This window comes from Parasteatoda tepidariorum, chromosome X2, assembly GCF_043381705.1.
Source record: "Parasteatoda tepidariorum isolate YZ-2023 chromosome X2, CAS_Ptep_4.0, whole genome shotgun sequence".
NCBI lineage: Eukaryota > Metazoa > Arthropoda > Arachnida > Araneae > Theridiidae > Parasteatoda > Parasteatoda tepidariorum.
The window spans coordinates 4,371,249-4,392,891 of NC_092215.1; the positions used below are offsets into that span (position 1 = coordinate 4,371,249).

At 30.1% G+C, this 21,643-nt stretch overlaps 1 protein-coding gene across 5 annotated transcripts in view; it reads right to left on the reverse strand.

Moving 5' to 3' along the window:
- The window catches only part of LOC107449376 (3',5'-cyclic-AMP phosphodiesterase 4C), a 154,564-nt gene that overhangs the window by 27,740 nt on the left and 105,181 nt on the right, over positions 1 to 21,643 (reverse strand). For all 5 annotated transcript variants that reach the window (XM_043047740.2, XM_043047737.2, XM_043047741.2 and 2 more), the window contains 3 exons: positions 15,755 to 15,867; positions 10,164 to 10,272; positions 9,874 to 10,088 (listed from right to left, as the gene is read on the reverse strand). In XM_043047740.2, coding sequence (XP_042903674.1) covers positions 9,874 to 10,088; positions 10,164 to 10,272; positions 15,755 to 15,867 — 437 coding nt within the window. The remainder of the gene's footprint in view (positions 1 to 9,873; positions 10,089 to 10,163; positions 10,273 to 15,754; positions 15,868 to 21,643) is intronic.

The window sequence follows — 21,643 nt, forward strand, 5'->3', positions numbered from 1 at the left end:
GCGGTGACGTACACAGAAGCACCATAAAGAAAAGAGACCGTAAGTGAAAAATCGCTATAATAATACATTGAAAAAATTATATGGTACATGGGCCAAAGTAAGTGTTCGAAGTTTATGCCACCGGCTACAATGTACTCCTCACATCTCCGGCGCATGGACATTCAATCATTCTGCAATACTCCAGGCATATCTCGCAGGCAGCTATTGCGATTCTTGCAATCAGCATTATCAACAGGGGTGTCATAAACCAGTGTTTTCATATGACTCAAGGAATCAAGATATGATAGGTCGGGTGATCGAGGAGGCCATATAATTTTTTCAATGTTTTATTATAGCGATTTTTCACTTACGGTCCCTTTTTCTTTATGGTGCTTCAGTGTACGTCACTGCTTCAGGAAAGCATTTCCGACCCCACATTGCTATATGATTTCGAGTCGTCAGGATGCCCCCTACCCCTCTTAGAAGTTCTGAAGCGCTTAACTGAGACACCCTGTGTATATATATATATATATATATATGATAATTCATTAAATCTACAATAATATACGATTAACTCAATGATTTTATATAGCAAATATAGCAATTATAACAAATCGATAAACTCTTTCACAATTTGATAAAAAACAATGGATACCCAACTAAAGTGATAAAATTCTATATAAAATCATTGAGTTAATCGTATATTATTGTAGATATATTTACTAAAAACTTTCTTTGGTAATTTATATAATTTTCTTATGCGCAAATCCATTTCGGGCAAATCCGTGGCTAAAATTATTTAATAAAAAATTTCTTTATTAATTCATATAATTTTTCCATGTGCAAATCCATTTCGGGCAAATCCGTGGCTAAAATTATGTGCAAAACAGGGAATTAATGTTTCTTTCTCTTTTCTATTTTCTTCTTAAATTAATATTTATTTTCTAAAATTATCCATAGTCAACTTTTTCAAATTATTCAGTATAATATTACCTTGCGCACATCCATTTTCGGGCCCATCCTTGGTAACTAATAAATCAAACGCACTTCAGTACTGCAGTAAGAACGCACTTTAAAACTAAACTCCTCTAGTTATGCTCAATTTGCGCTTTTGTTTTCACATTTTGCAATCTGGCAATCTTGTTACGAAAATATTTTAAATCATTCTTGAAAAATTTCCCGCTCACGTAAGTTCATTTGAATTCACTACTCGCTTTATAGATTATGTTTTATTCTGTTTTCTCTTTAAATTTTATTTTCTGTTTTTACGTGTTATTTATACTTATTGTGTTCTATTTTATTTGTTGTAATATGTGTAAAAAATTTTTGAGTGCTCCTCACACTATTGTATTCATATATTTTACTTTGGCTATATTGATACAATATTTGAAAGCACTCTTTTTTGCGGATATAATCGTGTGGGCTGATGAAAGATAATATCTTTTATTTTCCGGATTTTTATTATTATTATTTTTCCCCCAGTTGCTTGTTATTTTTTTATTATTATATTTCCTTTTCTCTCTTTTTTGATATGTCTGTAATTTTCCTCTATTTTATCTTCATTTTGAACTTTGTTTTAACTTCATTTTGAATATATATATATATATATATATATATTTANTGATTGCGCATCAGAATCGTACCCCAAAATTTTTTTGCAGCATCTCTTTTTTCTTTTCCATACCTGAAAGACTTGAACTGAGGTGTAAAAGCAATTAGCCCTACAACTCTTCATAAATTTATAATAACTTAATTAAATTTGGTTTTAGTACAGCATTTTTATACAAATAACATCTTTAAAAAAATAAAAAATGTCAGATTATAAGTTCAACGTTAAAATTTTGAAATATTGGAAAATCAAAAGTAATTTAATTTTCACTTTACATTCAAATTTTTATTTTTAAAGTATTAAAACGAGTACTATTTTCTACGCCCAGAAAGCAGATTGAAAAATTCCCCTCTTGGTTGCCTATAGCAACAGAGACACACAATGTTATGACGTCTCGTCATTCATTCAGTTTCTTTATGGTTGCTTTAAATTGTTTCACTTTCTGTGGCGAGGTACTTTGGCATATTTTTAAACTTTCGCCATAAATATAAATCTTTATTGCGGCCCAATTTTTTCGAAATTTTGTCTATTTTGAGGGTCAGGATTCCAAATATGTAAAAAAAAAAAAAAAAACATGTTTATTCAGAGAAAGTACGTTTTTATGTCTGATTTTGTAACATAATTAATAGTTAGCACTAATTAATTAGCATATTTGAGGTCACCCCCAGGAACCATTAAAATTGACACTTAGTTCGTGAAAATCCGATCATTAGAACGAAAGTTATTCAGTGTGATTCGTTTTTTCTTCCGGACTGTACTTTCTTCACTCTTGATGATTCGGGTAACTAGCTCTTTTATTAATTCCTTTTATTTTTAACACTAGAAAGACTGAAACTTAGTATCTACCTATATTGCCTAAAAGCAGTCAAAATGACTGCATTGAAAAAGAATAAATAAGATGTAAATAAATTTGTTTAAAATTATTTTTTAATATTTTTTATATTATTCACAGTTATATAGAAAGTTATTAGTAAATATTAACACTAAAAAAATTATACGTTGTACAAAATTCTGAGAAATTGTGTCATTATATACATCATTGTTTTTCCAATTGAAATCAAAAGCAGTGAAAATGACTTCCTTAGGCAATCAGAGGTTAAGCAACCAGAAGGTTTCAACGACTTGATGATGAACGGGCACCCCTGTCAACCGATATGACATAAAATGTTCTTGTCCAAAAAGTGTAAATTTTGTTTTGGAATTGCATGCAAATACATGCTTGTGATATTCGCGCATATTTTTATTTTTACGATCGTGCTCCTGAAATCAGTTTCCCCGTCCTTCAATCGTTTCATGTTTTAGAAATATATTTGATATTATTTTATTCTGGGATATCATGGGTCATATAGAAAAGTTTGGATTCGTTCGAAAGGTTTTTTTGATGCAATTTTTAAATAAATGGTGGCTAATAAAATGAAGGATCCAGTAAATTTTTTAATGCAAAAACCCATATACAAGGTGATCGCACTTAAACATGTATACGGGAAGTGACTTGTTGAGCACCGAAAAATGATCTTCTTAGAAGCACAATAATTGTTCAAAATTAGGGTCCATTATGATCTCCAGAATGCGATTTTTGTGGGCTCTAACTTCTTTATATGGAAGCATCCACAACTTACTTGAGGACTCCCCTTTTCATTACGCTCGCTCGAAAACATGTAATGCGTTCATCATGTAAATAAACAGATTTTTCCTACCGTGTCTTTTTTGCGTTCATGTCACTTCAGATCCTACGTTCTTTCACAAAATGCATATGTTTTAGTATGCTCAAGTTTATCCCGTGTATAAATTATTTTAATGCATTTCATATATATTTTCAAAAATAGTGTAAATATTAAGTTTTGCAAACAAATATTTAAATGAAATTAAAATTCAAAAATCCGATTAATTCTTATGTAATAATAAAGGTTTGTTATGGTAGAATTAGTTCAGGCAATAGAGCTATTGTATATCTTGTTCATCATACATTTTGTATAACTTCTTAATTTTTGCTTAATTTAGAACAACCCTCATGTCAATTTTCTTATACTCTCATCAATTTATTCCCCTTCAATTTCTCTCCACTTTACTAATAAACATAATTTTCTAAAACACTGTCCTAAAACCACGAAATTTGGGGACACTTTAATAATTTTCATTTTTCATGCAAATAAAGTTTCCCTAAATTTTATATTTGTTCTAATATTCTACGACTGTCCTAAAATCATAATTTTAAAGAGTATCTTTCCTTTTATATTTAACTGTCACTTAAAAAATAATTTATTTTAAGGAAATTAAAATTTAGAATGTGACTCTTAACATTCAAAACTAACAAAAAGTTTATGTGAAGAAAAATAATAATCTTACAGAGTAAAAAATTGATAATTTCTTTAGAAAATTACAATCTCCTCTGTTATTAAATCTGTATTCAAGAAATTAAAAAAAAAAACAAAAAAAAAACTGAGATTTTTCTTTATTTTTTTTATGCAATTTTCTGTGTAATGATTTAAGCTTGAATGCCTTTGAAAACTTCATAGCATAGGGTAACATATTCATTATAGCCAACATTAGATGTTATTATTAGAAAAGGATGAAACAAAACTTGCTAAATTTTTTTTTTCTTTTACTTTGCTAGATGGTCATTTTTTTTAAAACTTTTGATTCGCATCGAATTGTTAATATTTAGAAAATGTTTTTTTTTTAGAAAAAATATGAAATTGGGGATATTTTCCAACTTTTATTTTCATGAAAAAGAAAAAAGAATAACCAAAAATCGTGATTCTAAGAAAGTTCTTAAGAAAATTATGCTCAACAGAAGGTGGGGGCGGGGATTAAGGGGTCTGGAATTGAATTGATGAGGGGAGAGAGAAACTCACATGAGTGTTGTCAGAAGTCGAAACCAAATAAAAATTTCGCAAGATCGGCAAAAAGATATTTTTTATATGTAACTAGATTTCACAGTAGAATTTTTTATTAGTTTCAAATCTCTAGTAATACTTCTTCTTGATTTTTCTCCGTTAAAGTACTGTAAGAGACGTCATTTCAATGCTATAGCCATTGTTGCCATAGCTTAAGTTTTTAGCTTAGTGTTTACGGACAGATTTTGGCATGGAGCTTGTAGCAAATTTTTTCTAGTTTTCAAATACACTATCAGAAATTTTTTATATTGCACTAAAAAAATATTAGCAAAATCTGGATTTTTCCTGGGAATAAAATATTGAACGTATTTCCCGGAAAACATTTTGGTCGCAGAAGACAAATTTGTGCTCTGCACCGAAAAAATCGCTAATTTTTTCAGGTGAAATTGCCTAGATTAAATATTCAAAACAATAAATGTAACATAAAAAGTTAATATATTTTGAGTTGTTGTTAAACTAAGGTATAATATTTTGACAAGAAGGAAATGAATGTTTTAGAAGAAGTAGCAAGAGAGAAACCTTTTCCGAAATGAGTTTAAAATATATGAATTTTAATTCCAATTTTATTTAAAAAAAAAAAGAAAGAAAAAAAAGGGTAACAATTATGGTAAATATATTTAGTCCTATAACTTAGATATTGCTCCCAAGAAAAATCCAGGATCCAAATTCTTTTTGAAAAAAGTCCGACCGGCTGGCTTTTATAAAAACAACAAAAACAGACTTTCTTATTAAAGTTTTTATGAAATTGAATTGTTTTCTTTAATAATTTGTATACATTAAGCATTAAAATTTAAGTTTATCACTTATATTTTATGATCATTTACTATAATTCAGAATTAAAATCTTAGAAGAGTTATTTAAAGTTTTATGCGTTTATTATTTTCACAATTTACAAAAACTAAATTAATTAACAAAACTAGTTAACCAAAAACTAGTTAAAATGCTAATTTAATATACATATATATCAACGTCTAAACTTTGCAGATATATATATACAGGGTGTCTGAGTTAAACGTTTAAGTAGGGTAGGGTGCATCCTGACGACTCGAAATCATATAGCAATACGGGGTCGGAAATGCTTTCCAAAAGCGGTAGATGGCGTTGTACGAAAGTTCTGAGCTTTCGTGCAAGGAATCGTTATTTAGCACAAGGACGCGAAGTTAGTAGGATGACTGATTATACGAACGCAGAGTTAGCCGATATGCATTAGGCGTACGGGGCTGCAGATTCTAGTGGGCCAACAGCACAGCGTTTCTATGCGGAACGATTTCCGACGAGGAGTATTCCCAGTCATAATTTCTTTGCACGCCTGCACCAGAGGTTAGTTGAGACTGGTTCATTTGAACGAGCTGGCAGGGACCGGATAAGAGCCGCACGAACTCAGGGTTTCCCGTTCAAGCGTCTGGAGGATTGTCCGAGAACACAACATGCATCCGTTTCACATGCAGCGTGTCCGGGCACTACAACCGGATGATTATGCACCTCGTATTGCTTACGCACAGTGGTACCTTGGAAAGTGTGCTACATATCCCCTTTTCCCTGGTAAAGTTTTGTTTTCCGATGAGGCATCCTTCACATGGGAAGGAATTTTCAACACGAAAACGCCCATATCTTGGCGGAGGAGAACCCGCATGCAATACGACGTCGTGCAGCACAGACTCGATTTTTGGTCAATGTTTGGGCCGGTATTATGGATCACCTAATCGGACCTTACCTGTTACCGTTTCGTCTAACCGGACGTAATTACTTGATCTTTCTGCTGCTAGTATTGCCACAACTTTTGGGAGACGAACAGATTTCTGCATCGACGCAACAGACAATGTGGTTCCAACACGATGGAGCCCCTGCCCATTTCAGCCGAAATGTTCGTAACCTCCTAGATGTGACATTTAGTCAACAGTGGATCGGGCATGGTGGTCCAGTGCGTTGGCCTCCTCGGTCACCCGACCTATCATGTCCTGATTTTTATTTCTGGGGCCATATGAAAACACTGGTTTATGACACCCCTGTTGACAATGCTGAGGAGCTGGTAGCAAGAATCGCAGTAGCTGCCGGAGAAATTCGAGATATGCCTGGAGTACAGCAGAATGTTCGGATGTCCATGCGCCAGAGAAGTGAGGTGCGCATTGTAGCCGGTGGCAGAAGCTTCGAACTCTTACTTTGACCCATGTATCTTATGCATTTTTCAATGTATTATTAAAACGATTTTTCACTTACGGTCTCTTTTCTTAATGGTGCTTCTGTGGACATCACCGCTGCAGGAAAGCATTTCCGACCTCCGACCCCGCATTGCTATATGATACGTTTAACTGAGACACCATATATATATATAGAACATATGAGAAAATAATACGTATGCAGAGCTGCCAATTTTCAACGCTTTTTGTAAAAATTTATTCTAGTGGTGGTTAAGTTTATATTTAAATGTATTATTTTTTGCTCATTTAAACTTATTTTAAGGTTAGGCGTAGTTAGTTTCATTTTACACGCTATCTGGACTTTCAATTTATTACATCACAAACAGAATGGTCAAACATGATATTTATTAGAATTAAATCTATTTAACAAAAATTCCTCATTATTTATATAGAGTTAACATAGAAGTAATTCAGTATTTTTGTCCAATTCCTGTTAAAATTTATATTATTAATCTATAATGATAAATAGAACTACGTTTCTACAAAATGAAAGAAACTTTTTCTCTTTAAAGAAATAAAAATAAACCATCTTTTTAAAAGGCACAAATGGGTAAAAACGGGAGAAGTTGATATTTATATATTGTTTTCTTACTGTGTAGGGGGTGAGGACTTCATCCGTGGAACGAATTTCAATAAGATTTGGGCATTCTGAAACTTCACTGATGGAGCTATTTAAAGGACTCATGACCGTATGGTTCGTCATGGCCACTATTGCTACGCTAAGGTTGATTCTCATGGTGTAGACTGTCAGCATGCCAAAACATCCAAGAAGAATAATCACATGTCTCCTGGGGATGTAAAGGTTCTTCAAATCTAGAAATTTATTATTTATATTATTAGCACATTTACTAGAGAATTTTTAAAATTTAATCATTCAAGTATTACATTATAGAGTAAGGCTGTCGAATTTATCAATGCTTAATGAAAATCTTTAACCATGGAATATTGTGTCGTGAATTTCGTGATGTTCACTAAAATTTCCCAACAGCTAACAAATATATTACTTTTTAAAAAAATTCATCAAGTAACAGCTTCATACTAAATTAATAATCCATATGAGATATCACTGTGATAATACATCACCTCATACATCACAAAACCTCCACAAGCTTTTTTACAGGTAGTTTGCGCACTCTATTTAAAAAGTGAACCAGTTGAACCATGACCCAAAATTCTAATTTAAAAGTACCCGAGAGAAATGTATCATATATATTTGAGAATTGAATCTGTAGTGGTAGACAAGTAAATATGACAAACCAATTATATTCAATAATTAAAAAAAATTTTGAGACATATATTTGCTACCACTTTCTTATTTTTAATAGATTTTCCACTAAATGACTCTACCGTATACTTGTTAAGAGATGCCAACTGCTCCAGACACACCATAATAATTAAAAAAATATATATATATATTTGACTTTATTTGACTATATTTGCTTGCTTTTTAAAAGGTATAGCATAACATAAGTACTATAAAGTGGTGAATTATGTAAGCCTACGAATTATTTAGAAATAGTGGTGGATAAAAATGTTCTAAATTGAATTTATTAAACCAAGAATCACATTTGATAAACTACCACTTTAAAATTTATATTTGCTGTCCGGAGCAAGTTGGCATCTCTGCTTGTTTACCTTCATAATGGTCTCATCGGACTACCTAAGAGAAAACGTCTGGGAACTTTCAGTTATAGGAAACGTTGGGTAANGAAAACCCCTTTCAGATTTCTGTTCAGAAACCTCTGTAAATCATTGGCTTGATTGTGGAACTGGCAAACGTCATATTTGATTCATTTAAAAAACGCAGTACCCTCGGATAACTTGACATTCCAGATAACTTGACCCTTGTCATTTAAATTATTTCATAAAAGAAATACTAGGTTACTATTAGTAACCTAGTATTTCTTTTATTACTGTATAATGTAATCCTAGTAACGACTAATTCATTGTGCAATTTATATAAATGTTTGTAATAAATAGGAGAAAATTATATTTTTATTTATTTAAAAGCGACGGGTTAGTTTCAACGGAGGACGGTTGCATTGTTGGACAAGCCGTCCGCGGGGATGGGTAAAATTTCTGAGTTTTTTCGAGCCCTGGTTTATATAAATAAAATTTTATATAAATTTTAACATTTTATATAAATAATTTGGTAATTAATTTCAAATTGCTCCAAAAATATTGTTTAATTCGACTGAATATTTATAAAGTTACAGCAAAAAAATCTTAAGGCAAAAATTAGTCTTTTATAAAAATGTCCTAAAAATTATCTTTTATAAAAATGCCCCCATAAATATTTACTCTAGATTTACGAAATTTTATGCAGTTATTTCAATTAACAACTCAAGTAATCGATACAACTTACAAGTTTATTGCTTGATTTTCAGGCATTGGGGTGTCCAAAAATATTTCTTTTCTTTTGTAATTTATCGTCGGTTTCCCAAACCTCTGAAAGCTTTAAGTCCTATTGCTAAATATGAATTAAGCATCTTTAAAGTTATTAAATAATCCTTTAAGTATTTCTTGAGAAATATGTCTCTTCCATTATTGTAGGGTTAGACGCCTTATAAGCTTCTATGAAACATCTTAATTATCAGGTGATTGACTATACAGCTTTATTGTTTTTATGAGACCGGTTTGCACTTGTTTGTGTATCAATTGGTTAAATTAGACGATAGGATAAATTAGAAGATATATTATATAAGTATAGAATATTTATTATACCAAGCATTATATTAGTATATTATAATAATTAGATCAAATTATTAGACGCACTGTAGCTTTTTAATAATTACATGATTTGCACGAGTTTATACGCGATAGTAGTAAGCAGAGGTTTTGGTGCGGCGGAACTTATTTCTGCCCGCCTGGAAGTGACGTCATCATGGAAAGTCAATGGATGCTTATTTCTGCCCAACCGGAAGTTGCNGAGTTTATACGCGATACTTTTATATTTAAACATGTATGCAATGGGTTTTCATTCGGGAGATTTTTTATATGCTTGTATACTTTCTATTTCTATTTATTTTTAATGCTTTACAATATTAACCAATTGATACAGCAGCGTAGAAAAATACAAACCGGTTTTATCCGAGTAAAAACAATATAGTTTCATAGTATCACCTGATAAGTATAATTTTACCTAGAATGTTATAGTGTCCAGGGATCAATAGGTAAACAAAAATATTACCAATCCTAATTCTTCCTCCATTGGAGTATCTACACCATATTTTGGTAATATACTAAAACTATTGCTATGGCAAACAGTTTTCTTAATTCCTGAAATTCTAGACATCGCTTGACCAGCTCGACCTTTTGATTTTGGTAATGGTGCAAAGGTTATTTCTTCTGTTCCTTCTTCATCTTCTTCTTTAAGAGTATCAAGATCAAATTCTTGTTTTTTATCTATTCAAAATAATCATTCCTTTAGTGTCACTAAAGAGATATATTTTTAAATAGAAGGATAAAAACGATATTTACCATTGATTTCTTTACCTAAAAACGTACTACAAATATAATCTGATATTTGGCTTCCAGATTTGGATTCGGAAGAAAAGTGACTTAGTTCTTTATTCAGCATTTTCTTAAACTGAAAACAGAAATCATTTGGTTTTTAATACATTAGGGTTATAGAACAAATTTATGTTGCACAGTAGGAATGCCTATCTTCATTCATTGGGATTTGTCAGATTTCAATGGCATTTTTTCAATCATTTATCTCAAATAATATCATTTATTAAAATTATTTTTGTGGAAGCACAACTCTTTTATTTTCTTCCACTATGGTAGATAATTTAACCTTCTTCATTAATAGAGATTAAAAAACATTAATCTAAGTTGTAATACCAAGGATTTTTTATTTCAAGCAAAATCTTATCAATCACTTCCCTGATTATCCCGAGTTAACTCGGGTATGTATATATTGCAAATATTTATCATCCCGAGAAAACTCGGTCGTTGCAGAATTTGTCAGTACATTTTGTTTTATCATGTTATTTATCATGTATTTTATCATGTTTTATCATTTTGTTATTTTGTTTTTGTTTCTTGGTCGGAAGCAGAAAACTTTATCTGTTGTGATTGGAAGTTTGCCAAGTTTTATTTGAGAAATTTACTGTGGGACTGCACACGTGGTTCGTGCGATTGTATATAGCAGGGGTGGCCAATCTGTTGCTCGCGAGCCACATGCGGCTCTTTGAAAAATTATTTGTGGCTCTCGATAAATGTACCCGAGTTCCCTTTTCATTTTTGTGCTATTATAATTTAAAAAAATATTATCGTTCCGTATGTGTTTCAAAATATCTTTTAAACTACTGAGAACAAATATGAAAGACTAAGTGCAACGTTGTTCAATTCAAGGTGAGTTTTCCATTTCCAATATAATTATGACCCAAAAAGCATCTAGAGAATTAGAATCAATAGAGATGCAAGAAGGCTGCTTGTCGAATTATTTCAATATTCGGAACAATGTACTTATGCGAATCATTTTAGTTCACTTTAAAATTCGTAAAATCGAAAAAACCGATTAGTATTAACTAACCAGTATCTCAAGGAATTACGGAGAAGTGCTGTCACCAATTATTCTCCAAATTTTGAAGAATTATCAAGAGAAGTAAAATATATGTGTCTAATTTTTAATACTTAAATTCAATTCACATATTTTGTACTTTTACTTATGTGTTTTCAATAAATATAATTTATGTAAAAAAAAATTTTTAATGCCTTTTTTGCATACCTTTTAAATACGTATTTAATTGCGCCTCGCGGAAAATTTCAAATTCTGAAAAATGGCTCGACTATCAAGGAGCTTGGTGGCCACTCCTGGTGCATAGGATGGTTTAGGAGTAAGAAGCAAGAAAAAAAAAATGGCGTATTTCTTCACTGACGTGTGAAAAGTTTCACTTTGTGTCGTTCCTTGTTTTAAGAACTATCATATGAAGACTAATTTTTTTTCATTTGCCCGAGATAATTCGGGATAGTAAACTATTAGCAAATTAATGTTTCTTACACATAAAAAAATTAAATTTCAACTTAAAACTTGTGTATTATGTTTTGCTTCAGTTCCTTGTATTTATTAATAAAATTCAAAAAAAATATGATGATTTTTTGCATTTTTTTTTCTTTAAAATAACTGGTAAGGGAAAGTGGTAAAGAATCTGACATAAATACTATTCGTAACCCTAGCGTGATTTCGTCGACTTTTCGTCCCGCAGTGAACTGATCGTAAAGACAAGGTTTCCAGTAGAACACCGAAGTCAAGCATCACTGGCTGCCGTCAGTTAAGCGGGTGGGTGACCACTTTAATCAACCAACGTAGGGATCGATCCTCGTTAAACTGTTCTACCATAAAGTGCTCAACTTCACCCACAGATCGTCATGCTACCGGAGCCTCTGCAGTGGATCAAAATTGTGATGGACTGTCTTTGGATAATTCTCGGGAATGTTTCCCAGACAATCGCTCATAGCCCATTGTGGAGCTTTAGTGCGACGTAAATAAAATAAAATACGTACCTACCGTCTTTTTTCACGTCATTTTTCTGATATTTTTTGTACAATGTAACTATGTCACGCGAATTTCGAATTAGAGTTATAACTTTTTGGTACTCTCGATTAATGACGATTTAATCTTTTTTTCGGTGAGATAGAATAGATTCCACTAGATTTTTTCTACAACGATATTATTAATACGATGATATTGCAGTATGAAAAGTTGGAATTTGAGTAATCACTTTTTGATGCGCATGATTCGCGCTATTCTAATCATTAATCCACGTCGTTTTTTGGTCATTGTTTTTAGTTATTTTTCGTTTTTATGGCATTTTAATACGGTCATTCAAATTTCGGTATTTTTAATATAATTTCATTTCGTTACCCGAATTTTAAATTTGAGTAATCACTTTTTGACGCGCTTTATTCGCGAGTATTCCATTATTTATCCGCATAATTTTCCGATAACTTTCTAGGCAGTTATTTTTCGTTTTAACGTTTTGCATGGTTCTTCAACTAATGATATTTTTAATATGATTGTTATTACGATACTAAAATTTCAAATTTGACTTATAGCTTTTAGACGCTCTCAATTCGGGACTATGCCGTCTAAATCAATGTAATTCTCAGCAGTTACCTAGTTTCTTTTACTTCCGATCCTGCAATTTCTACATCATTTTTAAAATCCTTTATTTTAAATACGATATTATTAATACCGAAATATTTAGAATAACGCATTTGAGTATTTCAAACTTTCATACGATTATAAATGTTTAATATTTATTATTCAGTGATCGTTATATTATAATAAGTCACACAGCAATGATTATGCTAAATTCTCTGCATCACATTGTATTGTGATATCGTTTTAAATATATCTATGCGAGCCCTGATTTTGCCAGTCGTATTATTAGCAGTAGCAAACCTTAATACAAGTTTTTAAAAATGACATCCTGCTCGGCTTGAAACTTAAATTTAGGTTGTAAACACATCAAAAAAGTTACATCAACAATGATGTATCTTGGTTTGTATCTCAAATGGAACAATTACGAGTTTTAATCTAAATTTTTTTTCATTTAAAATATGAAGTTATCAAATCTTTCAACAAAAAATAAGCATCTTTTAATTACTTTTTATGTACTCAAAAAATATTTTTCAGCACTATATACATTAAGAAACTGCAAAATAATTTTTAAAGACTTCACATGATCATGATAAAATAATTAGTTTTTGACAATAACTCTTTTTTTGATTATACTAGTCATTAAAAAATGATCGAGAGATTTTTCGGTTCGATTTTAGAGGGTGGAAAATGAAGCTTGAAATTGGGAAATCTTGCAAAATACACATGAGAGTGCAATAATATCACCGAGGCCAGCTCGCACATGCAGACCAGCAAGTATTTCATCAAACCTGCAAAATGATTGGCGCTTTCATATGCTATGGACTGACAGCACGCTGAAACAGATCGTGGTTGAATGAATTATGAAAAATTTGAATAGAACAATATGATAAGCACGTTTTTCCATAATACGTGATGAAAATTGTCATGGTAAAGAAAAAAATGTCATTTTTGAAAATCAAGCACTTTTTAAAAACATCCAATGAAAAAAGTACTTTCAAGAGCTTTGAAAAAACGAAAATCGAAAATAAGCACCTTTAAGCACTTTCTAAAAACACCCAATGAAAAAAGCACCTTTAAGAGCTTTTAAAAAACGAAAATCGAAAATAAGCACCTTTGAGCACTTTTTAAAAACGCTACGCACCCTTTCAAATAGGCCTTTATAACTCCCAAATATACTATGGTTTGAAAATAGGAAACAAAAGACTCGATGGATAACAAACAAATGAATTAAAATAAATCGATAGCTAATTGCTATGCAATAAATATTAACCATTTCTTACGTTTTACCATTCTTCCAATTCTCTATAAAATGCCTCTTTTTTTTTAAAAAAAAAAAGAAAGAAAAAGTCAATTTTAGAATTTTATTTTCATCCTTACAAAGTCTTATTTATTTAGATATGAATAAAAATAGTGTAAATCCATGAAGAACTTATCTCATATCCTAATGAAAATATCTTTGATAAATAACAATTAATGCTTTTTGTCTTCTAAATTATTTTATGATTGTTTCAATAGCGCAATCCTAGGTAACCGAAATATTAAGCTTATTTCTTTGTAAAAAATGCGCAGTTTGAAATAATAAAAGCTCAAATAGATGAAAATTTTGTTTATTTAAACAGCATAATGCTGAACTGACTTATTTGTAGCCAAGTTGGAATAAAATAGATATCGGATAATCCTTTTTATTTCGTTAAAATAAGTAGTTCAATGAAATAAATGACTACAAGTGAAAGTTACCCGAATATTTTAATTATTATTACGCTTTTAAACCCTAACGATAATTTGAAAAGTCAATCATTAATATTTTCTTTTTTACTGACCTCATAAATGAAATGAGAGGGAATTTTCTATGATTCAATAAATTGCAATGAGAATTTTGTTTGGATTTAATTAATTCAGAAATGATACCAAGTATTATTTTTTTTTGTCTGTAGTCAATAAAATGCCGCGTTTTCTGCAATTTCTAGAGACATTGTAGAAATGTCAAAATTACGCAACCCGCGTGCATCTTTGTTTTTAATCGGCGTGCGTCTGTTTAATTGTGCAACCCGCTCTTTTCACGTTCATGATTTCATTTCGGCTTTTCTGTGATGTTTAATTGTTCATTAAGAACTGAGTTAACAAATGGCGTTAATTGCGCATATTTCTGCAAAATATACAAGCATGTTTTGTAACATTTTGGACACACTTTTCAAAGTGTGCTGTTTGTAGCCGTAAAAAAAAGTGTAAGACATTTTGAAAAAAAAAAATAATAAAAAATGTGAATTTGGTGCAATGCGAGGTGATACTTTATTTCGAGCATTGTTTCGAAGTTTATCATTTTAAACTTCATATCTAAAAAATGTTCTGTAAGCATTTCGCATATTTTCATTAGTATATACAGTTCACCTTTCATAAAATAAATTATATTTCATAAATTTCATATTCAATAAAATAAATCATAATTTAAACAAGATTAATTTTTTAAACTTCACTTTTCTAGTTTCACTTTTCTAGCAACCTTTTCTGTTATCAAACTCTATATTAAAAAACATATTTTGTAAAGAAATTTTAGTGCATATTCTAACTTTTAAATAGTATAAGTAGATTTGAGATACGCAATAAAAAATACGCAGTTTTTAATAGCTTTTGATAAAAAAAATTATGCAGTGAGAGAGTCAACATACACTATTTACAAATGATACTCATACAAAAATTTATTTCCTAATGCAAATTTTGTTTTCCTCGTCACGCTTTGATTGCATTTTTCCTTAAATTTTAATTGGCCAAATTTTTTACTTCATCTTTGACAAGTAATCTAAAATATTGTCTTTGATCTTTGTCCGAGATACAGCGTATATTCCTGTATGACTTCAAAAAATTATTTAAATCGAGAAATGAAATTTACGTTACTTATTTTTTCTTTTAAATATTGTTGATGACATAATAAATAAAAATCAATTAAAAAATGAATAGTTACTTTACTAAATGCCATATCACCAACAGAGCGATGAGCTTGTATAGTCTCTAGTTGTTCCAAGCACCAATCTAGTTCCTCTAAAGTTTCAGAAGCTAGCCTTTCTTTTTCTTCTTCTATTAAAAATAAAATTCTTTTTATTCAATATATAAGTTGGTATATTTCAACCTAGAGATGTAAAGTAAAAGGAAATGTAATCAGAAAGAACAATTTCAAGTGGTGGGCGAAATAATTTCAGTAAAAGTACTTTTTGATCTATCTATCTATCTATCTATCTATCTATCTATCTATCTATCTATCTATCTATCTNAAATATATATATATATAGATAGATAGATAGATAGATAGAGAATGTCCCGTATATGTTGCAACAAACTCCAAACTTCTAGGGAAAGTTGTGTACATCATAAGAATTACCTAGGAAACCATGGCCGGAAATGTCATCTTACGCTGATAGGGACGATTTCCTATTATGGACATGTTGTTTGCGTGCTTTTGAGCTTTCTAAAACATTTTAATTTCACGTTACTATGATTTTATTTTATAACCATCGTTGAATAGCCGACCCAAATTCAAATTAATGGCTACCAATGTTCAACTCCGTAACCTCGTGTACCCAATCCAGAAGACAAGGGAACACAACCCCCAGAGGTATTGATTTGTTATGGGAACTTGGGGGACTTTATAAACCCGAGGGATTTATTGGAGGCGCCTGAAATATCCGCTATACAATCTAATGTCACATCTAGTGTCCAGTTTTTAAGAAGACACTTTGTAATAAATGTTGAATATTTCTGTATGTCCCGATTTGATAGGATTTTTTGAGGCTTATAAAGCACTATGTGAAATATCTTAATAAACTTCATGCGGAGTAATAAAGCTCGCCTTATTTAGTCTTTTATGCTCACATTTGTCGTCAGGGAAAACTTATTTTCGGAATAAAATTTTTTTTGTGCTTTTTAATTACAATGAAATATCAAACGACAAATGCATCTGAAAAGATATCCTTCAATATATAGGAAATTCATCAGCAACAACAAAAATTTATTTATCTTGAAAAATGTCTCGCAAAACAAAATTTCAAATAATAATTTTAAAAGATAGTTGTGGAATGTCCTATATAAACACAAAATCTATGTCTGGCCAAGTTCATGCAGAAAAACCAGACATAAAGTACTGCAGGTGTTCTTTTTTTATGGTTGGCACTGAACGTTCTTTGTCACTGGCGCATTTAACGTTACTAGGTTTGCACCTGTCAGTCACGAAAGCAAGCGCCACACTGAGACATCCATGCCTGCAACGATAGTCTTCACAGTCCTTGACAGTCAGGCCATCTAGTCTGCTGTTCTTGGCCTACGGAAGTTGTAACACTTTCCAAAACTCTACATGAAGAATCTGGGGTTAGATTTCAGCTTTGGTTGAAATCTTCCTTTTAATTTGGTTTTTGCATTCACTTCATAGCCTGAAATAGCTATGATGACAAAGAATTGTCACAATTTTGGTTGTAGGAGTTACTCTCAAATGCAATACATTTCTTCAGAGTGTTTTTGCTTACATATGAGATTTCTTCGACACAATCCGTGTTCAAAAGTTATACGAACGGCTTTAACTGCACGCATTGGCCAAACACACAATAATAACATACATGCATGGGAAATATATACAGTGTACATATGTACAGTCATGATTGAGATACACATACATTCTACATGTGAGCATGGGACGCATACTTTCATTCTACATGTGCGCATGGGACACATACTTTCATTCTACATGTGCGCATGGGACGCATACTTTCATTCTACATGAATGCATGGGACTTACAAACAATGTACATACAAGCATGCGACATAAATATACTATACATACATGCATGGGAGATATGTATTTTGTAAATTTATGAATGAGACACATATGCATGGTTCATACATACACGGAACATAATGCATTACAATTATTTATAGTTATTATTTGTTTCATTTTATTTTTCTTAACTTTCAACTAAAAATAAATATATGAAGTTAACTTCTTTGCTTATTTCGTATTTAAAAAACAATATTTTCAATCAGCTATGATAAAGGTGTCAATTTACTACTGTGAATTATCATTGCAATGAATATCAGTTTATTATTTTGAAAATGCGTTTTTCAAAATAAAGCATGAAACAACCTGTGCAGCATTTATTTTATAGTGAACGAAGGCAAAAAAATTGTGAACTCAAGGGGCTAAAATATGCTTAACAATTATTATTAATTTAATGAGACGCAAAAACATAAAAAAAAGTTAGTTTAGATGGGAGAAGATTTTGTGTGACAACTCTAATAATAATTATGTGAACTTATAAAACTCTAATGTTAATAAAATTCCTTTACCTTATTTCATTTATAAGAGATTCTAAATAACTATTTATCACTTATAGGAGTTTAATTAAATTATCATTTTTATTTATTTACATATCACAGTGTAATTTGCTTATTTTATTTGATATTGTAATAAATTTACATGGAAATCGTTAGTTATAAAACGATTTATTTTAAAAATGTATTTTTTTGTGTAAAACTAGTATTTTTTAATTTAAACGTCTCTTTAAATGTTATGTCATAGTAAGTGACATTTTTCTGTTTAGTATTATAATGAATTAAATATAAATCTTTGTTCATTAATTGATCACTAATAAATTGCAAATATCACAATTTTTTATTGAATAATAATTTTAATTAACTGAACTTCAAAAAAGCAAAAAGTAAATAAGCAAAAGTATTAACATTAAAGGTCCAACTTTTCCAACACTCTTCTGACCAAATTTTTGGGACCCTTTTTCCCGGATAGCGGCTACCTTTAATATTTTAAAGAATCATAATCCGTCTAAAAAATGGTATGTTTATTCAGAAAAAAGTACGTTTTTGTGTCTGATTTCGTAACTTAAAATATCGTTTGCCTACTTGAAGTCAACCCCTTAAGCCGTTAGGAGCGAGTGCGCGAATATTCGATCAAAAGTTATTCAGGGAGTTTCTTTGAGTACTGTGCAATCGTGTAAAAAGATAAAAACTAGAAAATAAATTAAAAATTTTTTGAAGTGAGTGAAAAAGATATATAAATATTACTGCTCTTAATGTATATTTTTAGAATCCTTGTTAAAAGTGAAATCAAAGTTATATAATAACTTAAGTTCAAAAAAAAAAAAAAAAAAAAAAAAAAAAAAAAAANATCACTATTGAGAAAGACGGGATCGAAAATATCAAAATAAATCTTATTTGACTGATGAAACTTCAAGGTGTTTCCTATAATCTTTTTCCAATTTTCTCCGACTATCAAACAGGTTTTGATGAAATTTAACTCTCCTAACTCAATACTAATACATTAGATTTTAATAGCGTTTCTCTACGCTTAAGTATCAATTCGTATGTACAAAGTAAATAAATAAAAATAAGAAAATTAATATAATTTTTCAACAGTATTTTCTAAATTCGTACTAAAATTATATATACAGCTTATAGGACCATTTCTGTTGAAAACTACTGCATTTCAGAAACGTTCGTTCCATTTCTGTTTAGGCAAGCACTACAATAATGACAAATGAAAGGATTTATTTATTCCCATTTCAGAACAATTATTTTCTTAGCACTCCTTATTTTATTAACAATAAATATTATTCTATTTAGGCAATTTTGGTATTACTGCTTTCATTACTTCTAAAAGCCTTTAAATAGGCTGTTAAATAGGCTCCTGTTGGCAAAAAAACGTTGAAATATTCTGTAGCCTCGAGAATATGAAAATATCACTGTATGTATATAACAAAACATGAAAATACAATGCGTATATAATATTTAATAACTTTGCTCTAAATCAACCTTGCAGAATCGAAAATTCTAACTAAAGTCGGTATGGATTAATTTCAACCTAGAGACTTAAAACTTTACACCTAAGTTAATATGATCAAAAGGAACAGTTTTAAGGGGCGGGTAATAATTTCAGTGAAATTATTTTTCTATAAAAAAAACATCCTAATATCATATATATTACAGCCCCTGGTCAAATTATTAGACGCGCTATAAGATTCTATGTAAAATCTTGACTATCAGGTGATACTATATAGCTTTATTGCTTTCACGAGACTGAAACCGGTTTATTTACGTTCGTGCATTTATACTTGCTTACGTTCGTGTATAAATTGGGGAAATTAGACGATATATAATATAAATTCAACAATTGGATAAATTAGACGATATATAATTTAAATTCAACAATTGGATAAATTAGACGATATATGATATAAATATAGTATATTTATTATATCAGGTATTATATTAGTAACAAAAATTAGACCAAATTATTAGGTACAATGTAGTGTTTCAATAATTGCATGTTTTGCACGAGTTTATATGCAATAGTCTTCTATTTAAACATAAAATGAGTTTTTATAGAGAAGATTTTTTGTTTTCACATTATTCCATTACAATGTTAACCAATTAATACGCTAACATAAACAAGATTAAACCGGTTTCAGCAGCATAAAAACAATAAAGCTGTATAGTATCACCTGATAATTAAAAATTTACGTAGAATCTCACAGTACGTCTAATAATTTGGGCAGGAACTGTATTGATTACAATGTACAATTATGGAAAAGACGCCTTCAATTTCAGAAATTTTTTTAATTTGTCATGAAATTCTAGAGGATTATTTTTTAACTTTAAAAGTGTATGGGACATGCAATGTCTCATACTTATGAATAAACTTTATAGCTTTTATAGAAGTTTGAGAGAAAAAAATATTTTTGAACAACCTATGCCAGAAAATATATTAATAAGCTTGTAACTTATATCCATCACTTTGGTTGTTGTTTGCAATAACTGCATAAAATTACGTAAGCTTAAATATTGAAGATCTGGTTATTTTTATAAACAATTAATTTTTTTGTTTTATGTGTTTTGCTCTAACTTACTAAGCAAAATTTCGGCGTAATTTTAAATTACAAAAATATTTTTTAAAAATTTGAAAGAAGATCGTTAAAAATTGAGCAAGATATGAGCATTTAAAATTTGATCTTTCATACTACCCATGAGCGGAAGAAATATTTTTCATAATTTCGTAGTTAATCGTATTTGGAAACTAACGAAATAAGTCTGATTTTAATATCTTGAAAAAAGTTTCTAGCCATTTCCTGAGAAAAAAAAAAAAAAAAAAAAAAAAACGACTTTGTCATTTTTAACAAATTTTGTGTGATAGTACAAAGTACAATTTGAGAAAAACATTTATCATTATGAGCTTTCTTTAAAAAAGTAAAAAGACTACTTAGTAAATTGCTAAAATTTTTTTTAATGCTCAAGTTAATTGAAATTGGATTTTTTTCTTCTGTAGTTACTAAATATGATACAAAATTATGAGACATATGTTTTAAATTCGCTTACGAAGAATGAAAGAACTGTTCATATCTTGCACAATTTTAAACAAATTTCTTTCAAGCTTTAAAATAATTTTGTTATTAATTGAAAAATTCCCTAAAAATTTTGCCTAATTTTGTTGGTCAATTTTTAGAGTTATAGCAAAAAAAAAAAAAAAAAAAAGAAGTCAAAATATGAGTTTTTAACGTCAAATTCATTGTAAATATTTAAGCTAAGTTTATGAAACTTCATGCAATCATTATGAACAATAACCAAAGTAATCAATGCAAGTTACAAGCTTATCTGGAATAGGGTGTTCAAAAATACTTGTTTCCGTTCGAAATTTATTACTGATCCCTCAAATCTCAGAAATGAAAGATTTAAAATTTATTAGTAAGTAAGAGAAATTGCATGATATAAACACATCTAAAGTTATAAAACAGTCCTCGATAAAAAAAAGTGTCAAAAACTGAATGTTTCTTCCATTGTTGTGGAGTAGCGTATATAT